This window comes from Chaetomium strumarium (assembly GCF_033439665.1).
Source record: "Chaetomium strumarium strain CBS 333.67 chromosome Unknown B0T15scaffold_2, whole genome shotgun sequence".
Lineage (NCBI taxonomy): Eukaryota > Fungi > Ascomycota > Sordariomycetes > Sordariales > Chaetomiaceae > Chaetomium > Chaetomium strumarium.
In genome coordinates this window covers 3,779,801-3,804,671 of record NW_026944430.1, presented here as the reverse complement: position 1 = coordinate 3,804,671, position 24,871 = coordinate 3,779,801, and the positions used below count along the sequence as shown (strand labels likewise).

Genomic DNA, 24,871 nt, shown 5'->3' with positions numbered 1-24,871 from the left:
TTCCAACCCCGTCCTTTGCTCGACTGCACACCTCGATCTTGCGACACATCATCATAGGCGCCGTCGACATAGCGCGAATCGTGATATCGGGTGCGCAACTTTGGAGAACAAAGCGCGATTGCCATGACTTCCTGATTGCTTGGGCGCCTGTTACCACCACCACGCAAGTGTTGCGTTCGCCCCCTGCCACCGTTGCCCCGCCGAACCAGCGACAAAGTCAACGACCCGACCTTAGCCTCCTGCGCTCAACATTGTGTACCTGCCGCGACATCGTGCTGCCCAGCGCTCCACACAGCATCGTTACGCGAACAGATAGAAACGCTTTGTTTCTGGATTTTACTCGGCGTGGGCTCATTCTTCACCGTCGACGCGCTGGCTTAGAATACGACTCAAAGCCTAGCAGTAGCCCGCATTTGGCTCGCTCCAGCAAAATCAGTGCGCCTTTTCTAGCGTTACGGTCGCCTAGATTCCGTGGACTACTTCGGCATCAATTTCTCAGGGGGAACAAAATGTCGCTCAAGGGCGGCGGCATGTCCGGTGCGACACCGAGTTCGGTTGGCCCACGTCATGAGCGACCGTCGTCGAGACGCGACTCGATTGTCGGCCAAGCGCGTTCATCATTGCCAGGTGGAAGCGGCGAAGGCCCTTCAAGAGCGTTGCAGGTATCGGAAGCATCGGGCCAGCAGAGGGAAAGTTTGCAGGGGAGCCCGCGTAGGAAACGGCAGAGGATAGATGCCGATCGGTATGCGAAAATGAACCGAATCTTTTTTTTTCCTGGTGCAAAGTCATATTGACTTCAAATTTCAGCTTTATTCCAGCTCGGTCCGGCCGCGATTTGCAGTCTGGGTTTCAGTTGATACCACCCCCACCGCGGCCTGCTCCGGAGAGAGGAAGACCAAGGAGTCCCCCAAGGGGATATCGCTCGCAGCGGAGTGCGTGTGCATCTTGCTGACCTCATACTCTACGCCGTGCTAATACCCCGTTGCAGGTGAGGAAGCCGATCAGACTTTTAGGGATTTGCTGCGTGCAGAGCTCTTCGAGGATACTATTCCCCAGACTTCGCCAAGGTGGACTCCAGAGCACGACCGGATGCGCACGCCTCCCAGGGTTACAGAACCATCACTGCCGACGACATTGACACCTTCAACCCCTCAGAAGAACCTGTTCTCATATGTGTCTCCGCGCCATCAGCATCTCGTTGGCCTTTCCACGCCCAGGAAGACGCCTCAGAGAGCACATAGCTTAGTTCCGGATCCGCGCCTAGACACGTACAGCACAACTCCTATCACTTACAACAGTCAACAGATGCTCCTCGCACCGCGGCGACAGCACAGAACAGTCAGCAAAGTGCCCTTCAAAGTCCTGGATGCGCCGAATCTTGCCGAGGACTTCTATCTCAACCTGATGGATTGGGGCAGCTCGGATGTTCTAGCCGTCGGCCTTGGTACCGGCGTCTTCATGTATAACGCACAGAATGGCAAGGTTGCCAAGCTGTGCACACTCGAGGACGACAAAGTCACCAGCGTGTCCTGGATCCAGAAGGGGACACACATCGCCGTGGGCACCAAGAGGGGCTTGGTTCAAATATGGGATGCTCAAAAGTTTAAGCGGCTGCGGACCATGACGGGCCACACTGCGCGCGTCGGCTCGCTAGCCTGGAACGCCCACATTCTCTCCACAGGCTCACGGGATCGGTCAATATTGCATCGCGACGTCAGGGCTCCAGACCAGTGGGTGAAGCAGCTGCTTGGGCATAAGCAGGAAGTGTGCGGGTTGAAATGGAACTGCCAGGACGGGCAGTTGGCCAGCGGTTCAAATGACAACACAGTCCTGGTCTGGGACAAGGTTCAAGACCATAAGCCGCTCTGGGCCTTCACAGAGCACATCGCCGCGGTCAAGGCACTCGCCTGGTCGCCTCATCAGCGTGGATTGCTGGCCTCCGGTGGCGGTACGGCCGACCGCCGGATCATCTTCCACGATACTGTTCGCGGTGTTGTCCGCAACGAGATCGACACGGGAAGCCAGGTGTGCAACCTCATGTGGTCGAAGAACTCGAACGAGCTCATTTCGACCCACGGATACATTCAAAATAACCTTGTGATCTGGAAGTACCCATCCATGACGCGCGTTGCCAGCCTTACGGGTCATACTTATCGGGTGCTCTATCTGGCAATGAGCCCGGATGGGACACAGGTCGTTACAGGGGCCGGGGACGAGACGTTGAGATTCTGGGAGGTTTTCAAGCCGAAGCAACCAATAAGGCTGCTAGGGGGAAGCATCGATCTCCCGGTCATTCGCTGAAGGGCAACTCACAATGTTGTGGGCAAGGGACTGCCCCAGCTGCATCTGCTTTTGCATTTTCTTTTCGTATCTGGTGACGGCAATGCGTGTGCATCATCGGCTTAGGACGGGCAGCGGGAGTGCTTGGTTCCCCATGGGATCTCGGATGGCGTTGCGCGTTGCCTAGTACAGCGGGCAAGGATCAATGATACAGAGAGATGACTTTGGGAGATTTGCCTGTGCATGGAACTGGGCTGGCGTTGGTTATGCTTCTCTTGCGCACGGGCGGTGACATTTGAAACGGGCAGATGGGCTTGGTGCAGGATTGGCGTTGGTGGTTTGGGTCAAGCCAAGCGTCGTCTAATCGTTGCTTATTATGATGATATGTACGCGGGCTTGAGCTACGTCTGAAGGTTCAGACTTGTTAATGCCAATCTGTTGACACACATTGTCTGCACTCCCCATTCGTGCCTGGTTCTCTTGTTTGGTATTTCGACATTGACCTCTCTAATCCGAGAAATGCCCCCCTATGGGACTTGACACATATACTAAACTATTCCCCTATATGCCTTCTACCGTTACCTGCGCTCCTTGGTATGAAAACGGGTACTGAGAACGGACCCAGGAACTACACCGAAACAGGGGGGAAAGGACAAACAATGAAACCGATTTGAGCTGTGCTATGGCAGGGGTATCATCATAAAAGAATGAATCCAATCCGATCCTCCGCCCAAGCTCCCCTACCTCGAATTCTTCGAGGTCTCTATCCGCCAGAGCATTCTGAGTCATTAATATGGACGACGGCTCGATCTCGGTGACCTCTATTATCCAGCGCCGGCCAAGTTGAAATCGCCTGCTCCTCATTAGAACACTGAGAACAAATCAAAGTTGAAAATCCCCAAATCATGAAGAGCCGCCAGGCCCGGCATTAGCTCTCCTCTCCCGCGCCACATCCATCGCCCCACCATCCATATCCATACCCGTCGCAATGACCGCAGCCGGCCGCTCGTCGTTCAGCAGCGGAATATTATCCACGCCGCTCACACCGCCCGCATTATCATCCAGTGCCTTGCCCGAGATGCCATCCCCAATATTGTTGTTCTTCTTCTCCCAACCGTCGCCCTTACCGCCACCAGCAGCAGACGCAATGCCGCCTAATCCAGGTGTACCAAGCTCCTCGTGCGGGCCAAGCGTGGGACTCGCCAGCCCGCCCATCATGTAATCCGGACTCTGCTGCCACTTGGCGACCTCGGCCTTCATGGCCTCGAGCTCCTTCTGGAAGCGCTTGCCGAACACGTCAATGTAGTAAGTGCTGCCGTTGTAGACGGACCAGGCGAAGACGACCATGAGGAAGGTGCCCGACGCCCAGCGGCTGAAGAACCAAAGCGGGCAGGGCAGCATGGTCAGGACGGCGTAGGTGTACTGGATCAGCATGAAGGCCGGCTCCTGCAGGGCATCGGGGAGGGCGAGCACGATCTTGCCGATCCAGACCTTGCTGTAGGACTTGCGCAGCCAGGTGAAGGAGGTGGGGCGGCCAGCGGCGATCTTCTCGCGCCGCCGCACCGTGATGAAGAAGTAGTAGCTGAGCTGCCAGACAGCATAGGGGATGGAGGACCAGGCGAGCATGGAGAAGAGGTTGGCGTAGGCGGTGGCAGAGCCCGGCGGGGAGTTCTTGATGGTCCAGATGGCGGGGAAGCGCGCGCGTTGCTCGGCCGGATCGAGGAGGTGGACGATGCAGTGCAGGGTTGCGCAGGGCATGATGTGGATAAAGAGCGAGGTGACCTTGTCGAAGGAGTGGAAGACGAGCGAGTTGCGCCACATGATGATGGCGACGGCGTTGTTGCCGTATGCGAGGCAGTACACGGCAGTGAAGAGACGTTTGGAGGTGGGGAAGGCCCAGATGCTGAGCATGAGGAGCGCGTTGACAAAGTAACACAGGTCGGCGAGGAAGTAGTGATAGCCGCGCTTGTGGTACGTGTAGAAGCGGATGGGCATGAAGTAGAGCACTTGGACGGTGTACCACAGGTGGAACCACTCGGGGTAGCCGCCGATCAGGTAGCCGCTCACGAAGATGTTCATGACGCCGCAAATGAACGAGATCTTCTCGCGCAGTGTGATGGCCTTGGTGTCGTTCCACCGCGCCCCCAGCTTTTCCACGCTGTTGCGCATGCGCCTGCGGTACCGGTCGAGCTGCTCCTCGGCCGAGGGCACCCGACGCCGCCATTCGTCCACCATGCGCTCGCGGGCCATGCGACTCCTATTGCCGAGGGCCTCGCGCGACTTGCGCACCTTCTCCGTCTGTGCCGAGATGCCCTTCTGGAGCTTCTCGATCTGCTGCGACAACGCGAAATTGTCGAGGATGTCGAGCACGGTCAGTCGGTCCAGCGGCGGAAACGGGTCCCAGTCTTCTTGGTAGGAACTGCTGCCCGAGAAGGACGGGTTGCGCGAGAGCCCGGGGCTCTTGGGAACCGTCGGACCCAGGGTCGGTGTCTCAACGGCATGTTCGTGCAGCGAGTTGTCGTCAGGCGGCGTTCCGCTCATGTCTGGCGTCAGGATCGCTTCGCTGTCGGTGGATGCGCCCTCCCACTTGTTGTTGCCGTTGTTGTTGCTACCGCGGGGGGTTGGTATGGGTTTGCTGCTACTTTCTGGTTCCGCCATCTCAACGTGCCGTGGTCTTGGTTCGTCTGGGCCGGTCTAGCTACCTGGTAAGTAGATACGACGGAAGCTGAGCTGAAGAAGTAAGGTGTCAGACAACTACGTTGACAGTAACTGATAAATGAGAAACAAAGATGGGCGATAAACCGGTGGGTATCCAACGTCATAGAGGGCCCCGGCGACACATCTAGCAGGCGGTCAAACCTGGTCGACTTACACAAAGCTGCAACAATAGGCGATGGGATCAAGGGAGAGTGCGCTCAGTGAGGGAGTTGGCAAATGCGTCTGTGTTTCGGGTATCGCCTATCCCAGGCTCCAGATAATGTGAGCGGTATCCCGAATGATTTATAGGTCCTGGTGTTGGAACTTGGCAGGCTTTGGCCAAGATGTCGATGCTGTCTCTGAAGGTGCAAGGCAGCTGTGGTGTTTGAGGTCCGCGAGGCTAGAATTGAGGGGAAGACGGTGGGAGGGCTACACCAGAAGGTCAGCGGGTATCTGTGGTTTGTTAGAGCTTTGGGCCGTAGTGTGCACCTTGGGAAAATGCGACAGCGGATACCGAAGCTTGTGATGAGAAGGCATGGGACGCCCATCTGACCGCGAACCAAGGAATACCTAGGTGCCAGTGGTTGACGTCTAACGTTAGTGCTGCAGCTCCAACGTCCCACAGCTAGGACCCTTGCGACTGGCTCAGCATTTGGCGTGCCACGATCCCCCTCTCTGAGTGGACGAATATGGCAGCCAGAAACTGGGGAAGTCGCACACGTTTATATAGAGACGGCGATTGACTTCTAGTTGCCTATTGAGTGACTAAGTCAGGGGTCCAGCTGACACACTCGATTTCCTGAGACCCTGCGTATATTCCTCCGGTCGTGTGCTTTTACAACGCCTGCATTTGGCATAGAATGATGCTTCCAAGCTCACGAATTGATGGGAGGGAGGCATACATAAGTGCGTTGCCGGGTTTGTCAGCACTCCAGATACTCCTAAATATGTGGCAACTGTACAAACGACCTAGGTAATATGTGTATGTACACACCCAAGAGTTTGGATAGAATCTCCTGCATGCAGGCTGCTGCCTCGTTCAAGGCACATGTCTACGGTAATCAAGACACAGCAAAGGTCCATATTTAGTGGACTCGGAACAAGATCCAGGCAGCTTGGCCGAGATGAGTACCGAGTAGTACATGCACAAACAATACAGTAGTGCTTTACAGTACATAGCCCTAACCCTGATCTGTGATGCCCGCAGTCACAGTGCCGCAGTGGGGGTCCGTGCAGTCACCCCACCAGATCGGCTTGATCCGCCGCCCTCGTCGCGCTGGAAATGGAAATTCGGGGTTGTCGCGATAACAGCTAGGTCGGGAGCGGACGCGACTGATGAGGCAGACAGGCCAACATTGACTCGGCGCTTTGAACCCACGCGCGTTTCCCTCCCTACACTGCGCCACGTACCTGTGAGTGCCAACTACCGCGTTATTCAGTTGCAACTCTCGATATCAAATCGCGGCATTGAACGGATCACGAGCTCCGTGAGCAGAAGCAGTCATAATCATGGGGAAGCTCATCCGTCTCGAGCTCTTCAGTGAGTCCCACCAGATGATCTCAATCGCGCAGCCCAGAGACTCATTCGGATATTAGATTTTAAGTCCTACAAGGGCCACCACACCCTGCTATTCGGCGACTCATATTTCACATCCATTATCGGCCCAAATGGCTCGGGAAAATCTAACTCGTAAGTTGTGCATCCTGGACAAAAGCATCACAGCTCTCGGCGCTCACTTACGTGCTCTTTGCTTAGCATGGACGCCATCTCGTTCGTGTTGGGCATCAAGTCGTCGCACCTTCGATCGTCCCATCTTCGCGAATTAGTCTACCGCGGCCGGGTAATGAAGACGTCCAAGATCCAAGATGACGGGACTGCGGCGCCAACGACAAACGGGGAAACCAGCGGCCACGTGAACGGTGACGATGAAGATTCCTCTCAGCGCGCATCGCGAAACGACCCGAAAACGGCGTGGGTCATGGCGGTGTATGAGGATGACGCGGGGGACGAGCAACGGTGGAAACGAACCATCACGAGCAACGGCACCAGCGAGTACCGCATCAACGACCGTGTTGTCACCGCGCAACAGTACAACGAAGCTCTCGAGGAGGAGAACATCCTGATCAAGGCGCGGAATTTTCTGGTCTTCCAAGGAGACGTCGAGGCCATTGCCTCCCAATCCCCCAGGATCTGACGCGCCTGATTGAACAGATCTCAGGGAGCCTGGAGTACAAGGCCGAGTATGAGAGGCTCCAAGCCGAGGCCGACCAGGCCGCAGAGAACCAGAATTTCCAGTTGCACAGGAGACGGGGCATAAATTCGGAAATCAAGCAGTACCAGGAGCAGAAAAAGGAGGCAGAGAACTTCCAAAAGAAGACACAGGAGCGGGACGAGGCAGTCATTACTCACATATTGTGGAAGCTTTATCACTTCCAACGTGTTATGGACGAGTCCAGCGCGAAAATCCAGGAGCATCAGGAGCACTTGAAGGAATTTCGCCGCAATGTTGACGCTTTTGAGAAGAAGCTCGAAGCTGCGCGGAAGGAGCAGGCCGCCGTGGGCCGCGAGGTCAACAAAGTAGAGAAGAGCATCAAGGGCAAGGAGAAGAGCATCGAAGACAGGGAGAATAGCCTTGTCCCGATTGTTGAGAAAATCAAGCAGAGCTCGGATGACATGGGCGTGCTCCGGAAAAGGATGGGCGATGTCAAGAAGGACCGCGACGACAAAGCGACCAACATACAGAAGCTGAAAAAGGATTTGGCCACGTTCGAGAAAGCACATCAACAGTTCGAGAAGCAATGGGCCGAGACATTAAAGAAACAGGGCAAAGAGTTGAGCGACGCAGACCGCAAGGAGTACACCACTCTGCAGGCCGAGGCCATGAGGAAGACATCGGAAAACAAGACAAAGCTAGCGAATCTGGAGCGCCAACTCAAGGGCGATGAGGCTACAGTATACAGCCTCAAGGGTAAGATCGACTATTTCCAGGTGGCTGTCGAGAAGCTCCAGAGCGAGGTCCAAGCGGTTAAGGATCGCAGGAACGCCAGCCAAGATGCAGTCCGCCAGATTACCAGCGAGATTGATGCGAAGAAGAAGGAGTTTAATAGCGTCCAGTCTGAGCGGATTCGGATCAACAACACTCATACAGAGTTGGAAGAGAAGCTCCGCGACGTGCTGAGGAAACTGGACGACGCGGATATGGGGCGGAGACAGAACGAGAAGGAGGCCAGAATGAGAAACATGGTAAGCGATCTCAAGCGCATCTATCCGGGCGTCCGCGGGCGGGTCGGAGAGCTCTGCAAGCCGAAGCAAAAGAAATATGACGAAGCTGTCATCACTGCGCTGGGCCGCGACTTTGACGCAGTCGTGGTCGACACCGACAAGACCGCTGTAGATTGCGTTCAATACCTGAAAGACCAGCGCTTCTCTCCCCTTACCTTTATCCCGCTCGACAACATCAAGGTCAACACGTCCAACCCAGCCGTCAAAGGGATCTCGGGCGCGCGACTCACCATTGACACCATCGATTTCGATCCTTCTGTGGAGCGGGCTGTTGCATACGCCTGCGGCGATTCTGTGGTCTGCGACAGTCTGGATGTTGCCAAAGACATCGTGTACAACAGGAAAATCCAAGTGAAGGCTGTGACCCTACAGGGCTATGTGATCCACAAGGCCGGCACTATGTCGGGCGGTCGTTTGCCAGAGGACAAAGGATCGAAGCGACGGTTCGAAGAACACGACGTTCAAAATCTGCAGCGGTTGGCTGAGAAGTTCCGGGACGAGATCGCAAAGCTGCCCAGGCCAGGAAGACGAGGCGCGGCTGAGGAGTCTTTGCAGAACGAGATCGGCGCGCTGGAACAACGGCTCCGTCTGCAGCAGAGCGAGCTCGCTGCCTTCGAGAAGAACCTCAAGAGCAAGCAGAAGGAGCTTGATCATGCGAAACGAGAGCTCAAGGGATACGAGCCAAAGTATGTGGAGAAGGAAGCCGAGCTCCAGCGGACACGCGCTACCGTCGAGAAGTTCGAAAAGGCCATCTCAGATGTCGAGGACAAGATCTTCACCAGCTTCTGCAAGAGACTCGGATACGAGAACATCCGTGCCTATGAAGCTCAGCAGGGCAGTCTCGAGCAGGAGGCGGCTCAGAAACGCCAGGACTTCGACCTGCAGAAGCAACGCATCCAAAACAACCTGTCTTGGGAATCGTCGCAACATGACGTGGCTAGCGATCGGCTGCGAGCTATGGAGGCAGCCTTGCAACGGCACCAGAAGGACGTCGAGGCCTACCAGCAGGAGAAAGAAAAAATCGAGGAAGCGATGGCACAAGACCAGGACGAGCTGGAAGCTCTCCAAGAATCGCTCGAAGAGATCAAGGCCAGTCACGCCGAAAAGTCCAAGAAGGTGGCCGATGCGAAACAGGACCTGCAGAAGAAGACCAAGGAGATTGAGTCCAGGTTGAAGGAAATCAGCAACCTCGAGGCAACAGTGCAGAAGAACAGCGGTCAGAAATTCGCCTTACTTAGGCGGTGCAAGCTGGAGCAGGTCCAATTACCGCTGCAGGAGGGTTCTCTCGACAACATCCCGAACGAGGATGTCCTGCTCCAAAAAGACCAGGATGCAATGGATGTGGACGGCGAGGAGGACGAGCACGAGGTGCTGGAGGCGGCAATGGACGACTACGGCATTGAGATTGACTTTGACGGCCTGGACGATGATCTCAAGAATGTAGGCTCGTCTATTCCCTTCCCGACCCTTTCAGATACACTAACCATCCTTAGCCCGATGACGACCACGAAGACAAACTGCAAGAAAGAATAAACTCACTCACAGCCGAGCTTGAAAAGCTCAATCCCAACATGCGCGCCATGGAGCGCCTGGAGTCCGTGAAGTCGCGCCTCGAAGCCACCGAAAAGGACTTCGAGGACTCCCGGGCCGCCCTCCGCGCTGCGCGGGAAGCCTTCAACGAAGTCAAGCAGAAGCGCTTCGAGCTCTTCAACCGCGCATTCACACACATCCAGGAGCAGATCACACACGTCTACAAAGACCTGACCCGGTCCGACGCCTATCCCCTCGGCGGCCAAGCCTACCTAGACATCGAAGAAGATACCGACACGCCTTACCTGTCCGGGATCAAATACCACGCCATGCCGCCGCTCAAGCGATTCCGCGACATGGAGCACCTGTCCGGAGGCGAGAAGACGATGGCCGCGCTAGCGTTGCTGTTCGCGATCCACTCTTACCAGCCAAGTCCTTTCTTTGTGCTGGACGAGGTGGATGCCGCGCTCGATAATGCGAACGTCGAGAAGATCAAAAAGTATATCCGCGAACATGCTGGGCCGGGCATGCAGTTCATTGTCATCAGTCTCAAGCCGACGCTCTTCCAGGACAGTGAGAGCTTGGTCGGGGTGTATCGCGATCAGGAGATGAATAGTTCGCGGACGTTGACGTTGGATGTGAGTTATCCTCCCATTGACCTTTCTTAAGGACGACTCCACTGACAATACGCAGCTTCGAAAGTATGTGTGATGACGCATTGTTCGCCGCGGGTGGCTAGCAGCAATCACTGTCTTGGAGAGAGGAATCCGAGTGGCATGAAGGGAGGCAGTGCTTTGACTTCACGAACCAACGACGCTTCGAAACGGCGAATTGGGACTGGTTTGGACCTAATGGCTTTATTCTTCCATCTCTATCTAGGCCTGCCGCGTCCGGACAGAGTCCTGCTTTTGTTTTGCCCCCAGACAATTAAACGTGAAGTAATCCCTTAACCATATATATGCCTGCCCAAAATCGCTTGTCCGTTGCTACGGCCATCTGGCGTGCTGACACTTTCCACCGTGTCCGCCAAGGCCGTTGCCTCCATCCCAACTCTGTTCGGGTCCTCAGAGTTCCAGAAGTTCAGCGTAGTGTCTTGCAGAAAGACAGCCAAATCCCGGGGTCTCAACTCGATCGACGGCCGCCCGTTCCCGTTGTAGACGAGCAGACTGGCTCGTAGTGTGCCACCGGTAGATGGTGGTATCGGTACGCTCGCAAGCAAATCGCAGCCATCCACATGCTCCCATTCTGGGGCGATCCGCGAGAGCCATCTCCGTTATACTAGTCAACCAAAACAACCCGGTCATTTTGGGCTAACTGAGGTATCACCCTCCTCTGCCCTCGAGTTTGTCCGGTGGACCAGTCCCGACACGCTTCCTGGTTCGAACACCAAGCAGCTCCCCCGATGGCCGGATCAGACCACGTCTTCGAATTCGAATTCGTCTTCGTCGTCATCCTCGTTCTTGAAGCTCATCATGACGCCGTCCTTGTCATCGGCCGCCGACGTGGTCTCCAGCTTTACCCTCTTGGTCCGCGTAGGGTCTTCATCATCCGCGCCGGCGTCCATCATCTCAAATGACCGCGTTGCCCCCGCCGTGGTCGTGGACATGGTGGTTGGCACGGCGCTGTCCAACATCCACGACGGCAGTGCGTTTTCCTTCAGCCGCTGCTCCTTGCGTTTCCGCTCCTCGAGTTTCTCCTGCGCGTCGTCGCCGTCGGAAATCGTGATCTGCATCGTCTTGGGCCCCACATTGGCCAGCCCTTTGACGGCCGATGGCTTGTTGAGGCCCGTCTCGAGGGGCACGCTGGTGGGCGCCTCGTAGGTGGCCTCGCGGACGACGGGGCGAGCCGTCTGGATGGCCTTGTCGAAGGTGCACTCGGGCACCACCACCTGGTCGACCTGCTGCAGCATGTCTGTCATGAATTTGAACTGATTGTTCATGCGCGACAACTGCGCGTGGCCGGGTGCGTCGCGCTCCGTGATCCGCTCCAGCACGGTGCCGCAGCGCTGGCAAGTGAAGCCCGCGGCCGACACCGAGTCGAGTACCTCCAGCTGGGTCCATTGGGCGCGGCAGCGCGGGCACGAGTAGTCCTTCGACTCCTCCGTGGGCTGGATACTGCCCTGCATGTCTTTGTCGGTCCTGTAGACGCGCCACTTGATGGCGTCGATGGTCCCGCGGTAGTCGATGAAGTAATACGTCCGGTTGATTGGTCGGCCTCTACCCTCCACTATCTCCGGCTGCGTGTGCACGACCAGAAAGCGTGCATCGCGAAGACCTGCGCAAAGGCGATGCAGGTCCTTCAGATTCATCTTCATGAGGTAGGCCAACTCGTCGTCGCGCAGCGCCGAGTGCATCACTAGGGCGTCGACGACGAGGATCTCTTGGGTCGTGTAGAAGGCTCGGGCGACCGAGCGGACGAGAGTCTGGATAACTTCCATTTCGCAGGGCGATTGTTCCCTTGGCCGATCTGTGGTGGGCGGTTGTCACAAGTCGAGGGGCGAAGTGCGAGGAACAGACGTGAGTGAGAAGTCAGCTCTGGTTTGAGTTCCCACGGCGAAATTCTTGAAGGGCCACAAGATGAAAGACTGTTATGGATGGTTCGTGAAAGTGCAGTTGCGAGTGAACGTTCAGACGAGACGTATGGGCGTAAGGCCTGTCCGGGACGTGTTCTTGTATTTTGTCCGCCTCGTCTGTGGAAGGAGGAAGAAATTCACTGTTTGATGCTCCAGAACGCGGACCTTTTGAGACCGTTGCGTGTCGAAGTGACAAAGGCCTGCGTCACTCAGGGCAACGGCTCTCATCTGAAGTAGTCGGACGCGACCCTCTCCCCAATTCAGAAATGCGATTCATCATCAAAGCCTACGCTGCGCAGTTGAGGATCATCTTATCAACGTAAGCACCGGGTAGTTTGACAATTCTCCACCACCTGGACATGCATGGGTGTGGGGCGGCTGGGAAACTTGATCAAGACCAACTGAAGTTCATTACACACACAGTATTTTGAACACTGTCGTAGAGAGAACTGGGAATAGCTCAGCACAAGGACAGATGCTAGTCGCGTACAGTTTGTACAGACGTAATTAACACACGACGCAGATCTGCAAGCCGTTACAAGCGTTACAAAACCGCTTTCCTCTTCCGGACCAAACTTCGTCATACCTCCGCGAAGTGCCTCCGAGGTGAACATGCGCGGGCTCACCACCTCAACTTGAAAGTTCGTGCAGGTTTACTCATACCGGTATTCTGGAAGACCCCAACAACCCAATGCGGCTCCAACCGTCTTTCGCACGCTCGCATTGGACGTCGCCGGATTTCGCACGGGGAGTCCCGGGCGGACTCCTCCTCCTATAGTTAATCTATCATCCGCCTGGATAACAAGTAGATTTCCTTGGTTTCCAGCACCGTTTTGCCAGTATTGCCTTTTCCCCAGATGACCGCGGAATGCCTAATCATCCCTAAGTGGCTTTTAGCTGTTCCTGCATGGCTTCAGCTTCGTCGAGGGATTTGCTCCATCCGAAGTACTCCTAAGAAGACTCCAACTGCATGCAAAGGTGAAAATGGCCATGGATGTTCCCCCCCGACGCAAATCAGCCAGCAATGTAACCCTCAGCTTCCCCGTCATATTCCTCCTTTCCACGAATCTCCGGTCGAAAGAGCTCCAGGACCTAGAGGAGCAAATACCCACTCTCACCTACGACATCAATGAGGCTGAGGTCGTCCTCGGAAAGGTGTTTCGCAAGGAGCGCGCACTCTTCGAGCTTAGGAAGCACAAGCTTATCACGGAGGAAATCGATCCGCTAGAGCGTTCTCCATCTGCGACTCCAGCGCCGAAACGTGTCAAGCTGACGGCCCCTTCGCTCGCCAGTTCTGATATAGACTCGGACACGGCATCCGAAGGCGAGATCCAGCGGCGCTTGATAGGGAACCCCCTTGTCGAGCCGACTGTCAAGGTGGTGAAGCTTACATGGTTTACTGACTCGGTAAAGGCCGGGGAAGTACTCCCGATAGACGATTATGTTGTGTACGAAGGCCGCAAGATGCTCAGAACACCGGTGAAGCCCCCGCGGTCTTTGCCTGCGGAGAAGGCAGCCGAGGTCTTGAAACGCGCTGTCGCCGATGCAGGCAGTTCGCCCAGAATCCCGCGGCCAAGGTCCTCACATGGGAGAGCTGGCGAGACTTACAACAGCCACCCGGCGGTCAAACCCTCTCTGCTCAGACAGACAACTTCAGAGCATGAAATAGACACTCGGTTGCCGCCGATCCCGGATTATCTTCACACTACGTATTCTTGTCAACGCCCGACCCCCGTTCATCCGCCAAACGAGGCCTTCATAGAGGAGCTCACCAAGATCAAGACAGCCAGGACGCTGAGCGGTGACAAGATAGGGGTGCGCGCCTACTCCAGCGCAATCGCCACCATTGCTGCCTATCCTTATACGTTTCAGACTGCACAAGGTAAGAGCTCTCATGGCACGTAAGGCAAGTCTTCTCCGCTAAAGCGAGCCCACAGAAGTAGCCAGGCTCCCGGGATGCGGCAATAAGATCGCCCTGCTCTTTCAGGAATTCAGAGACACCGGCCAGATCAAGGAGGCTCGAGAGGATGAGGCCGACCCCAGGCTTGCCGTGCTCAAACTATTCTACGAAATCTGGGGCGTGGCCGAGACTACTGCGCGTGACTTCTACAACCGGGGCTGGCGCGACCTCGATGACATCGTCGAGTACGGCTGGGACACACTCTCGCGGGTGCAGCAGATCGGCGTCAAATACTACGACGAGTTCCAGATCAAGATCCCCCGCGCGGAAGTCGAGTCCATCTCCAACATAATCCTAGCGCACGCCAACAAAATCCACAGGGGCTTCCAGATGGTCATCGTCGGCGGCTATCGGAGAGGCAAGAAGGAGAGCGGCGACGTTGACGTGGTCCTAAGCCACCCGGACGAGAAAGCCACGCAGAACTTTGTCGAGCGCATCGTCGTCAGCCTGGAACGGGACAGGTACATCACGCACACGCTCTCCCTCAGCACAACCAACTCGGAACGGGGCCAGGTGCCCGTCAGCTGGAAGGGCAACGAGAAGAAAGCCGGGACCGGATTCGACACACTTGACAAGGCACTCGTGGTCTGGCAGGAACCCCGGTGGACGACGGGCGAGGCCAGGAATCCCAACCCGCACCGCCGCGTGGATATCATCATCAGTCCCTGGAGGACAGCCGGGTGCGCTGTGCTCGGGTGGACGAGCGGGACCACATTCCAGCGGGACCTGAGGAGGTACTGCAAGAAGGAGCTGTCGCTCAAGTTTGACAGCAGCGGGATACGCAGCCGGAAGGACGGGTCGTGGGTCGACTTGGAGAGCGGGCCGGATGGGAAGCCGGCGCCGGATATGCTGACTGCGGAACGGAGGGTGTTCGCTGGGCTGGGGCTGGAATGGAGACCGCCAGAGGAACGGTGTACCGGCTGAAGGGGTTGTTTGGATTGGATACCTTATGTACATCTAAGGTATGTTCCGAATTGGAAAATGGTTGTATCCGACATTTTGCACAGCACGTGCATGGTATCGATGTGGCGACGATGGCGTGATCATAGGCCGCATATCGCGATCCTAACGGTTGGCTGTCAGCGCTGGCGAATCGCAAGAGACAGGGGGCTGCGGCCCCGGATCCTAAGGCTCGGGTGAGACCCGCTGTGTCGGAGCGGGATCAGCCGCCCGGCTGCTGCACGAGTCCGGCACATGTCAGCATGTAGCCCTCCTCCATGGCCTTGAATTCCTCAACATCGCCAACGCCTCATTAAGCTGATAATTTAGGCGGATTCGGCCAGACGGAGAGCGAGGGGCATGGAAGTTTTCTAAGGCCGTGGCCGTCTCGGCTCAATTCCGGCCTCCACTCCAACACCTGCGGAAACTTTTGGGTCGGCGTCGGGTGATCTAAGCTCCGCGGAATGCCCCTTCATTGGTCGAACAATCGTCCTGGCCCCGACAAGCTCAAGGAGAAGTCTCGGTTTACGTAGCAACGATCCGGCACGGAAACTAACAGAAGAGCGTGGCATGATCAGCGTTTCTGTTATTTGAAGCTCGGGATTTCTCATCAACTCGTCAGGAAAAGAAGCACATTGATATCAAGATCTTCCTTCAGGAGAATCTATGTGATTATACACTAAGCGAGCATTACACTCTACGTACCTTATCTACTACTGTAATCAACAGCAAGCAAACCAAAACACCTTCAAAATGGCCTTATTCACCCTCCCCAATGAATACGGGTAAGCATCCCCGATACCGCCCCATACCTTTGAGTCAAGCTTGGACCAATACTGATTTGAGCAGTTATGTCCTCCTGGCGGCCTCGTCGACATTTTTCGTAAACACATTCCACGGCATCTTGACCTCCAGCAGACGCAGAACCGCGAACATCAAGTACCCCACTACCTATGCGAGCGCCGAGCAAGCTGAGAAGGACCCCAAGGCGTATGCCTTCAACTGCGGTACGGATTTCCATGCATTCTCTTTGGCCTCCCCTTCCTTGCCTTCCCATCTCTGTTCACCCCTCGATCCGTCATGTTGGTTCATCACAGAGAAGCGCCAAAACCAAGGCAGACGAGGCCCATATTCGAAGGAGGGCGGGGAGGACGGAAGTTGTGTGCCCAGATGATGCTGATAATCAAATTGCAACCAACAGCCCAGCGTGCCCACGCAAACTTCACAGAGAACCTCACTCCGTTCCTCGGCGCCCTGCTTATCTCGGGCCTGAAGTACCCCGTCTACGCGGCGGGCCTGGGTGCCGTCTGGTCCGTCAGCAGAGTCTTCTTTGCGCTAGGCTATGTGAGAGCAGGCCCTCAGGGCCGGACGACGTACGTTTCGCCCCTCTTCTTCGTCTCTTTCCCTCTGCATTTTTTTTTCTCGCTGCAGTTGGCTGACCTTGGTCAAAACCAATGAAGCGGTGGCTACCCTGCTTCGATCAGCGACCTCATTCTCAAGTTGATGGCTGCATATACTAGCCTGAGCTTTGCGCTGGGTTGGTGAAAGGGAACGGAGAGGCACGAGACTGGACAGGGGGTCTGGATGGGGGCAGTGATAGCATTGGTTTCTCTCTCAAAATCAGTGAGATTGTAGGATAGGAAGAAGGACAATGAATGTTCAAGGCACGTGTGAGTTCGATGTTATCATCAACCTCATGGCTTTACAAGAGCCACATGCCGAGTCGTCCTCTGTCTAAGGTGAATTTGGTCACATGTGGCACGCGTAAGACCACGTAGTGTACGTGAAGCATCCTTCATCAAGAGCTGCCACGTTTCTACGTCACTGTACTTCAAGGACTAGCTAGCTGCGAGGCGAAGAGAATTGATCCTTGGCGCTGGAAGCCTCTGAATCATGAACGAAGTTTCCTCAATACCGGTAGCTACCAGTTATTATTCAATGACTACGAGGGATGGAATAGGAAGAACGTTTGGTAAGGATGGGAGATTGAAATGGGGAGATTAAAATCGGGCTAGGCGGGTGACATAATACCAGCAAGAAGGCAGAAGCAAAGTGCTCAGATATACCTATCTTAGGGTAAAGCGCCTAACGTGGTGAGATTCACCCCATTACAAAAGCAATCCATTGACTTTGCAGATGTATGTTGAAGGTCAGTTACAGAATCGGAGCCGTGCTGTCTACGAAATACTCTGTCGGGGATGACCTCAGTTTTTGAATGCCAAGCCGAATCACAAGCTGAAGCGGCGCTAAGCATACTCGTGTGGCTGGTGAGTGTCGTAGCCACATTAGCGCCACATTGTCGGGTTAGAACGACCGGGATTTGGACCTGGAACTTGTCCTTTTCAGTGAGGGGACAACAATCTGGCCGCCGAGCTCGTGCGAAAAGAAGCGGCGCATCATCCTCAGCTCAGTCCGCCGCAATTTCGGGAGTCATTTTGCGCTGCAGAGGCTGAGCTACTCGGCGAGGCTGTAGCTGCACTCGATTGATTCCTCCATTTACAGGATTATTATCAGCAAACAGCAAGCTGGTGACGCCGGACTCCAACCCGGCCGGTCCTTGCCTGAGGTGGGTAGCTCTCGCGCCCGGCCCATTCGCTCGACGATGCGGAGGACACTTTGCACATAGCTAACCAGGCATATCTTTCTCGCAGGTAAAAAGTGGCCCATCCCTCACCTCAGCTATCATCAACAAGACATCAGCCCGTCGGACAACATGGATTACGACGCCCTCAAGGAGCAGTGGGGTGAGGTCGAGGATCGCGATGGCGTCCGCCTGAGCTGGAACGTCTTCCCAAGTACTCGCATGGTTAGCTCTTTGCCTCGTTGCGATTCATTGTTGCGGAAGCTGATGCGCTTCTAGGAAGCGTCGAGATTGGTCGTCCCAATCGGTGCCCTCTACACTCCCCTGAAGGAGAAACCCGACACTCCCCTACTTCATTTCGAGCCCGTCACCTGCAAGCAGCCATGCCGCTCGGTCCTGAACCCCTTTTGGTAGGAGCTTATAACCCCGCCGATGATCACGAGACGAATGACGCTCACACTCCCATCAGCCAGGTCGATGTGCGCGCTCGCCTCTGGATCTGCCCGTTCTGCCTGTCGAGGAACCCCCTGCCGCCGCATTACAAGGATATCACCGCCAATGCGATCCCTCCCGAGTTGCACCCTTCCAACACGACCATTGAGTATAGGCTATCACGACCGGCCCCCAGCCCGCCCATTTTCCTCTATGTTGTGGACACGTGCCAGGAAGAGGACAGCTTGGCGGCCCTTAAAGAGTCGCTCATCATGAGTCTCAGCCTGCTGCCTGAGCATGCGCTGGTTGGTCTGATTACGTATGGGACGATGGCTCAGGTCCACGAGATCGGCTACACTGAGTGCGCCAAATCGTACGTCTTCCGGGGCAGTAAGGAATATACCGCCAAGCAGGTCCAGGAAATGCTTGGCCTCATACAACCAGCCTTGCGCCCGGGAATGCCTCCCGCCCAGCCCGGGCGACCTATGCCTATGGGACCTGCCTCTCGCTTCCTGCTCCCAGTTGCGCAGGCCGAGTTCCAGTTGACGAAGGCGCTCGAGCAACTCCAGAAGGACCCTTGGCCTGTTTCCAGCGACCGCAGAAACCTGCGCTGCACCGGAGTGGCCCTCTCCGTTGCCGTTGGCCTGCTCGAGACCTCTTTCCAAAATGCCGGAGGACGTATCATGCTCTTCGCTGGTGGTCCAGCTACGGAGGGTCCTGGTATGGTCGTTGGCCCCGAGCTGAGGGAGCCTATCCGGTCACATCATGATATTGACCGTGACAATGCCAAGTATTACAAGAAGGCGCTTAAGGTATGTGGAAACCGCGGCAGTCGGGTGAGCGAAACGGGGGCTAGTAGCTGATGTGGCGGCAGTTTTACGATAACCTAGCCAAGAGAACTGCTCACAACGGCCATACCATCGACATTTTCGCTGGCTGTCTAGACCAAGTCGGTCTCCTGGAAATGAAAGGCCTCTGCAACTCGACGGGTGGGCACATGATCTTGACAGACAGTTTCACTTCGTCCATGTTCAAGCAGTCGTTTATCCGCATCTTTGAAAAGGACGGGGACGACAACCTCTTGATGGGCTTCAATGCTGTCCTCGAGGTTCTGACGACCAAGGAGCTCAAGGTTACTGGGCTCATCGGCCATGCCGTTTCGTTGAACAAAAAGTCAACATCGGTGGGCGAAACAGAGTGTGGCATCGGAAACACGTGCTCTTGGAAGATGTGCGGCATCGACCCGAAGTCCAGCTACGGCATCTACTTCGAAATCGCCCAAGGGGGTCCGTCACAGCACCAGCAGAGCCAGAAGGGGATGATACAGTTCCTGACCTACTATCAGCACTCTTCCGGTCAATTCCACCTCCGCGTCACCACGATTGCCCGTAATCTAAGCGGCCCTGCTGGAGATCCGGCAATTGCGCAGTCCTTCGACCAAGAAGCCGCAGCTGTGCTGATGTCCAGGATTGCCGTCTTCAAGGCTGAAGTGGACGATGGGCCGGACGTCCTTCGCTGGGTGGACCGGATGCTCATCAGGCTGTGCTCTAGATTCGCAGACTATCGAAAGGACGACCCATCGTCCTTCCGCCTGGAAAAGAACTTCACGCTTTACCCACAGTTCATGTTCCATCTGCGGAGGAGTCAGTTCCTGCAGGTCTTCAACAATTCGCCCGATGAGACGGCCTTCTATCGGCATGTCCTCAACCACGAGGATGTCAGCAACTCACTCATCATGATCCAGCCTACCCTCGACTCATACACGTTTGACCAGGAAGGCGGACAGCCGGTGCTCCTGGATTCTACATCTATCCAGCCGACCCATATCCTCCTCCTCGATACCTTCTTCCACATCCTCATCTTCCATGGCGAGACGATTGCAGAGTGGAGAAAAGCCGGTTACCAGGACCAAGAAGGCTACGAGAACTTTGCAGCCCTCCTGGAGCAACCAAAGGAGGATGCCAGGGTAAGTCGTTCCCGTAAAACCCAACTACTCTCACACCCCCACGCTGACCATTGGCTTATGTAGGAACTTATCACGGATCGCTTCCCGCTACCGCGCTTCATTGTCTGTGATCAGGGTGGCTCCCAGGCGCGGTTCTTGCTCTCCAAGCTCAACCCGTCCACGACACATACTTCGGGCGCCGGAGCCTATGGTGGCGTTGGCGTACAGAGCGCGCAAACCATCTTCACAGACGATGTGTCCCTACAAACATTCATGGAGCATCTCATGAAGTTGGCGGTTAGTGGAACGAACTAGATGGTCTAGATCGAGTTCCGGGAACTGCGAGACGTGCGGGTGTAGAGTCTGGTGGGACCGGCAGGTTGGGGAAAGATGTGATGCGCCTGTGGGCGCTCATCTTTATAGAGTAAAGGGCTTTGTGTGTGATTGTCTAGCGTCAATCTTATATGGCAACCGATTTGCTTAGAAAGAGTTCCTTCCTCTGTCCTCATGCCTGTTGCAGCTGGGACTCTGAGTGAAGAGTTGACAAGACGGGGCGTCCACGATGGATGGAACTTAAGACGGAAGAGGTGGGACCACAGTGTGGCTCAAACCAATCAACTACAATCTGGCTGTGGCTTTGCCTGCTGCTGCCCCGCTCCTTTTCGGGAATCTCAGCCACACACACTCCAAAATCTTAGGGCAGGCAGGGGGAACCCACAACTGCGATTTTTTTGATTTCGTCGTCTTGACTTCGGCACGGCTGCAACCCCCTCCAACCAACACCAACCGAGTCCGTCCTTCACATAACAGCCGTCACCATGCGTAAGTCGATGATTGCATGATACTCACGCTTGAAGCATTCGTGGAATTGCTAACTTGCGCAATGTACAGCTCCCAAGTTCGACCCCAATGAGGTTAAGGTCATGTAAGGCCACCATATGCCCCAACGCTTCCCAGTTCCGATTCGCCTGTGCAGAGAACGCTCCCCTGGATAAAGAAGAACCTTCCAAAACTGACGGCGATGCTCCTTACAGCCACCTCCGGGCGACCGGTGGTGAGGTCGGTGCCTCTTCGGCTCTTGCCCCCAAGATCGGTCCCCTGGGTCTGTCGCCGAAGAAGGTCGGTGAAGATATTGCGAAGGCCACTGGTGACTGGGTATGAAGAACTCCGTCCGCGCTTATGATCTGGGGAGGAAAGTTGGTTGACGAAAGGCGTATCCACCTCGCCGCGGTTTATACAGAAGGGTCTCCGCGTGACGGTCAAGCTCACGATCCAAAACCGCCAAGCCCAAGTGTCGGTCGTCCCTTCCGCGTCATCACTCATCATCCGGGCGCTCAAGGAGCCCCCCCGCGACCGGAAGAAGGAAAAGAACATCAAGCACAACAAGTCGGTTTCCCTCGACGAGATTATTGAAATCGCAAGGACAATGAGGTTCAAGTCCTTCTCCAAGGACCTGAAGGGGGGCGTCAAGGAGATTCTGGGAACCGCCTTCAGCGTCGGCTGCCAGGTGGATGGCAAGAGCCCGAAGGCGGTCAGTGATGCGATTGAGGCGGGCGAGATCGACAGTATGTTTACTCCCTTCCCCCCCCCCCCCGAAGCAGGCGGCCTTTCTGGGTTGCGAGGCTGCACTACGGTTGCTAGGAGAGGGAAACGGCTCAACTGACTCTTGTCACAGTTCCTGAGGAGTAAACTCATCGTCAATGAAGGTCGGTTTTGGGGATTCTTGGCATGTGTTTAGGAGTTCAGGGCTTGCTTTACACCAGGCTTGCCAGACAACGGCAAATCAAATCAAAAGAACGATTTCATGGCCGAGTGTGGCTGTCTTGCCAGTTCTCGGGTCCGTGCCACGAAGAGTTCTGCTGCGCTTTCCCCACAGGTTCCCCATCTCCCCCCTCTCCAAACAATGACCCTCAACCGAGTTGTCCCTGGCTGTTCACTCCGAGAATGACCGCTCCCCCATGGTCCTTTCGGCTCTTTGTGCTCAGGAAGATCGACGTCTGGCGTCCTATTACTCACCATGGTTTTCGTGGGCACTCAGTGCTGTGGAAGTCAAGGTCCATATTTCAGGTCGACATTCCCTTTTCACTCTTTACCGGCTGTGGTACGACACATATGCCATGATTTTAGAAATCGGGATCTGGCAAGTGAAACCTTCCGTCGGACGAGTAATTTCAAGAGTCCCGATGAGTCGCAGGCTCTAAGCTGTATGGATTAGGCCTTTATCCAGGGGTTCGCATCGGACATCTTGCCGTATCTCTCGCGGCCAGTGAATGTGTGTTCTATCATTTTAACGGGAAACAGGCTGCTGCAGGACCGGAAGTTTCACCAGTCCTTTCGTTAGTTACGGTTCATAGCGGGTAAAGGTTGCTGACGGGATTTCCTGGATTCGACGCATCCTCCTCTTCCCTAACTTTGGGCTGCCTGTCATACTTGTACGACATATGACGGTGTAATGTCTCGGTCCCATTCCGCGGCACAGCATGTAAGCGGGAGACCGAGTACACAGTGGGTAGCGAGAAAAGTCGAGCCGACATGGCTCCGCTTATTCTGTTTGTGCGTCGTCAGCCGTCTGAGGCTGGCGGGCTGTGAACGGCGATCCGGTATTTGCATTGTTCTATGGGCTCGAGCCAGCAGTTCGAGGGACGAGCAACTGGCTGACGCATGAATAAGGACGGGTATTTACAGAGGTTGATCGTTCGTATGTACCGGGTCCTTGACTATCCAGAAATAGATCTGCGGTTGTGCTGTCTACTTACACAAAAGACGAGACGCCGGCTACTGTAGGTTTCCCTTTTACTTGCTGTTGGTGATGAGTTGCGAGTTTCGCCTTTTTTGGGCGCTTGTGATTTATTATGCAGCCATCGGGGCCGTTGGGCATGGGCACGCAATGTGGAGTGGCAGGAGAGGGTTTGGGGTCTGAAAGATCGTCGCTCGGCACGCCCATCTGCCCCTCCATAGGAGTGCAGATCTTTTCTCAAGTTCTCGGAGTGATACGGATACATTACACGTATAAGTAGTTCGTAAGCACAGTTCCATGATCGTGATATGGATGATGGGGAGAGCTGCGGATGGATGTGGTTGGCGATCGAGGAACGGGCAACAGATGCTGTCTTCCCTTGATGCATCTCACTCACGCAAGATCTTCATCTTGCTGAAGGCTGCTTGGCCGCCGCTTGGCCTGCGGTGTTGTAACCTGTAGCCGTTTTCGTCCCCACACGCCTGCCTTCCCGCCCGCACCAGGCGGGTCTTCCTTGGGGTCTCGTTTCGATGGTGAGGGCGATGGCATCGCACAACGTGGTAAGCTGCAAAGACCGTGGCCTTGAAGGACTGGACCGACTGCCTCCTCTCACCCCTCTTCCCGTCTATGGCTGTTTTGATTTAGATATACCGCTCGTCTTGCTCGCACCTCATGCCGCGAAGACAGATGCGGCACGGGAAGAGACAATGCAAGGGAGGACGGAATGGGATGGGGCCAGCAGGAGGCGGGCGGCACCACCTAGTGTATGTAAGTAACTTGGTCGTTATGCCTCATGCCGGCTAACCGTTCGGCCAGCCAGGACATGCATGTCGGGCCTGTCACTCGTCTCTCGCTTCTCCTCACACACCACCCCCAACAGTGCTTGCTTGCTTGCTTGCTTGCTTGCTTGTTTGATGACTCTTTTCCCATGTTACATACCTGACCGGCTGGCTGGCTGCATTGCCTTCCTATCACACTCCATGCAGATGGATGGTGTGCTTTAGGTCTTGACGGGGTCGTCGAGCAAGTGGCTTGAGCCAGTGGGCGTGCTAATCGGGCGATTTGCGAGGTGACTGGTCAGGCTCGGCCTCGGGCCCCATGCAATGCATCCATGGATGTTTCTTCTGGTCGAGCTGCTGCGGTGATCTATCCATGCAACAGTGCTGTGTGCATTCCGTCTCGCCAGTGTCGACAAGAACTGTGATAAACATGAGGGTTTTATAGTGTCAGACATCAGAGAAAAAAGAACTGATAGAGAAGATTTGACAAGGGAGCATAAGACATCTTGATGAGCTGGGTTTCTGCTCTGGGCGGACTCTCACACCCAGTGTGTTGTATGTAGTACTTATATGTACAGTACTGTACTACTGCATGTCTGACCGTCAGACTCTGACCCTTGTTTGTTCTCAATCAGGGACCGACATGAATCGGCGGCAGCGCCATGCCGCGTAAAATGGTGGCAGACACGCAAGCAGCACCCAAGCTGAATGCCACCATTATCTGCCTCGCCGAGTCGTACAGTAGGTTCCAGCTGGCGTGGCAGGCAGACCGCATCATACTGGCTTTGCTTTCTTCTTCTCGCTGTCAGCCTATCGCTTGCAGTTTGTAACCGGACACGCAGGGTCGGATCAAGTTTATCACTTGCTTTGGTCGCACCGATATTAATGAAAGGAAGGACACCCTGGAACGCAACCCTTGCCCTCCTTGCCTGGGAGGGTGACATGGCGTTGCCCAGCACGCTTTAACTGGGGGGCTTTTGACACACCCCAAGGCTGGCCCGGGGAAGCAAAAGTTGTGACTGCTCGGCCGGGAGCCACTTGACGCTGCAAGCCTGCGAATGCTGCAGCATCCTGCAGCATGGAAAGGTGTCACCCCACGGGCCTGGGTACGGTGTGTGGCGGCATGCGGTATACAA

At 55.5% G+C, this 24,871-nt stretch overlaps 9 protein-coding genes across 9 annotated transcripts; 7 read left to right on the top strand and 2 right to left on the bottom strand.

Annotated features, from left to right (window-relative positions):
- Positions 1-530: 530 nt before the first annotated feature.
- Positions 531-2,301, top strand: B0T15DRAFT_390603 (WD40-repeat-containing domain protein; the record flags this gene model as incomplete). The annotated part of the gene is made up of 3 exons (XM_062864549.1): positions 531-742; positions 808-932; positions 989-2,301. 3 exons carry the CDS (start codon positions 531-533, stop codon positions 2,299-2,301), a joined length of 1,650 nt encoding a protein of 549 aa, XP_062724702.1.
- Positions 2,302-2,742: 441 nt separating this feature from the next.
- On the bottom strand, positions 2,743-5,110 carry B0T15DRAFT_122821 (uncharacterized protein). Its single transcript, XM_062861650.1, has 2 exons — positions 5,098-5,110; positions 2,743-5,010 (listed from the first exon to the last, which is right to left on the bottom strand). The coding sequence occupies exon 2, from the start codon at positions 4,936-4,938 to the stop codon at positions 3,184-3,186; it is 1,755 nt and encodes a 584-aa protein (XP_062724701.1). The 5' UTR covers positions 4,939-5,010; positions 5,098-5,110; the 3' UTR covers positions 2,743-3,183.
- A 1,173-nt stretch (positions 5,111-6,283) lies between these two features.
- Positions 6,284-7,296, top strand: B0T15DRAFT_122750 (RecF/RecN/SMC). The gene is made up of 3 exons (XM_062861647.1): positions 6,284-6,517; positions 6,574-6,667; positions 6,734-7,296. The coding sequence occupies exons 1-3, from the start codon at positions 6,487-6,489 to the stop codon at positions 7,170-7,172; spliced, it is 564 nt and encodes a 187-aa protein (XP_062724700.1). The 5' UTR covers positions 6,284-6,486; the 3' UTR covers positions 7,173-7,296.
- Positions 7,297-10,625, top strand: B0T15DRAFT_122764 (uncharacterized protein). The gene is made up of 3 exons (XM_062861649.1): positions 7,297-9,700; positions 9,754-10,428; positions 10,493-10,625. The coding sequence occupies exons 1-3, from the start codon at positions 7,421-7,423 to the stop codon at positions 10,499-10,501; spliced, it is 2,964 nt and encodes a 987-aa protein (XP_062724699.1). The 5' UTR covers positions 7,297-7,420; the 3' UTR covers positions 10,502-10,625.
- Positions 10,626-11,084: 459 nt separating this feature from the next.
- B0T15DRAFT_122753 (uncharacterized protein) lies at positions 11,085-12,452 on the bottom strand. Its single transcript, XM_062861648.1, has one exon. The coding sequence runs from the start codon at positions 12,225-12,227 to the stop codon at positions 11,202-11,204; it is 1,026 nt and encodes a 341-aa protein (XP_062724698.1). The 5' UTR covers positions 12,228-12,452; the 3' UTR covers positions 11,085-11,201.
- A 709-nt stretch (positions 12,453-13,161) lies between these two features.
- On the top strand, positions 13,162-15,464 carry B0T15DRAFT_122748 (uncharacterized protein). Its single transcript, XM_062861646.1, has 2 exons — positions 13,162-14,244; positions 14,300-15,464. The coding sequence occupies exons 1-2, from the start codon at positions 13,347-13,349 to the stop codon at positions 15,244-15,246; spliced, it is 1,845 nt and encodes a 614-aa protein (XP_062724697.1). The 5' UTR covers positions 13,162-13,346; the 3' UTR covers positions 15,247-15,464.
- Positions 15,465-15,568: 104 nt separating this feature from the next.
- Positions 15,569-17,160, top strand: B0T15DRAFT_525689 (uncharacterized protein). The gene is made up of 4 exons (XM_062868865.1): positions 15,569-16,046; positions 16,111-16,268; positions 16,463-16,634; positions 16,722-17,160. Exons 1-4 carry the CDS (start codon positions 16,015-16,017, stop codon positions 16,804-16,806), a joined length of 447 nt encoding a protein of 148 aa, XP_062724696.1. The 5' UTR covers positions 15,569-16,014; the 3' UTR covers positions 16,807-17,160.
- Positions 17,161-17,615: 455 nt separating this feature from the next.
- On the top strand, positions 17,616-20,854 carry B0T15DRAFT_525688 (uncharacterized protein). Its single transcript, XM_062868864.1, has 6 exons — positions 17,616-17,827; positions 17,913-18,067; positions 18,122-18,252; positions 18,312-19,086; positions 19,149-20,240; positions 20,304-20,854. The coding sequence occupies exons 2-6, from the start codon at positions 17,975-17,977 to the stop codon at positions 20,532-20,534; spliced, it is 2,322 nt and encodes a 773-aa protein (XP_062724695.1). The 5' UTR covers positions 17,616-17,827; positions 17,913-17,974; the 3' UTR covers positions 20,535-20,854.
- Positions 20,855-21,037: 183 nt separating this feature from the next.
- On the top strand, positions 21,038-21,908 carry B0T15DRAFT_509322 (ribosomal protein L11; the record flags this gene model as incomplete). Its single annotated transcript, XM_062867775.1, has 5 exons — positions 21,038-21,041; positions 21,111-21,144; positions 21,254-21,374; positions 21,412-21,784; positions 21,895-21,908. 5 exons carry the CDS (start codon positions 21,038-21,040, stop codon positions 21,906-21,908), a joined length of 546 nt encoding a protein of 181 aa, XP_062724694.1.
- Positions 21,909-24,871: the final 2,963 nt, after the last annotated feature.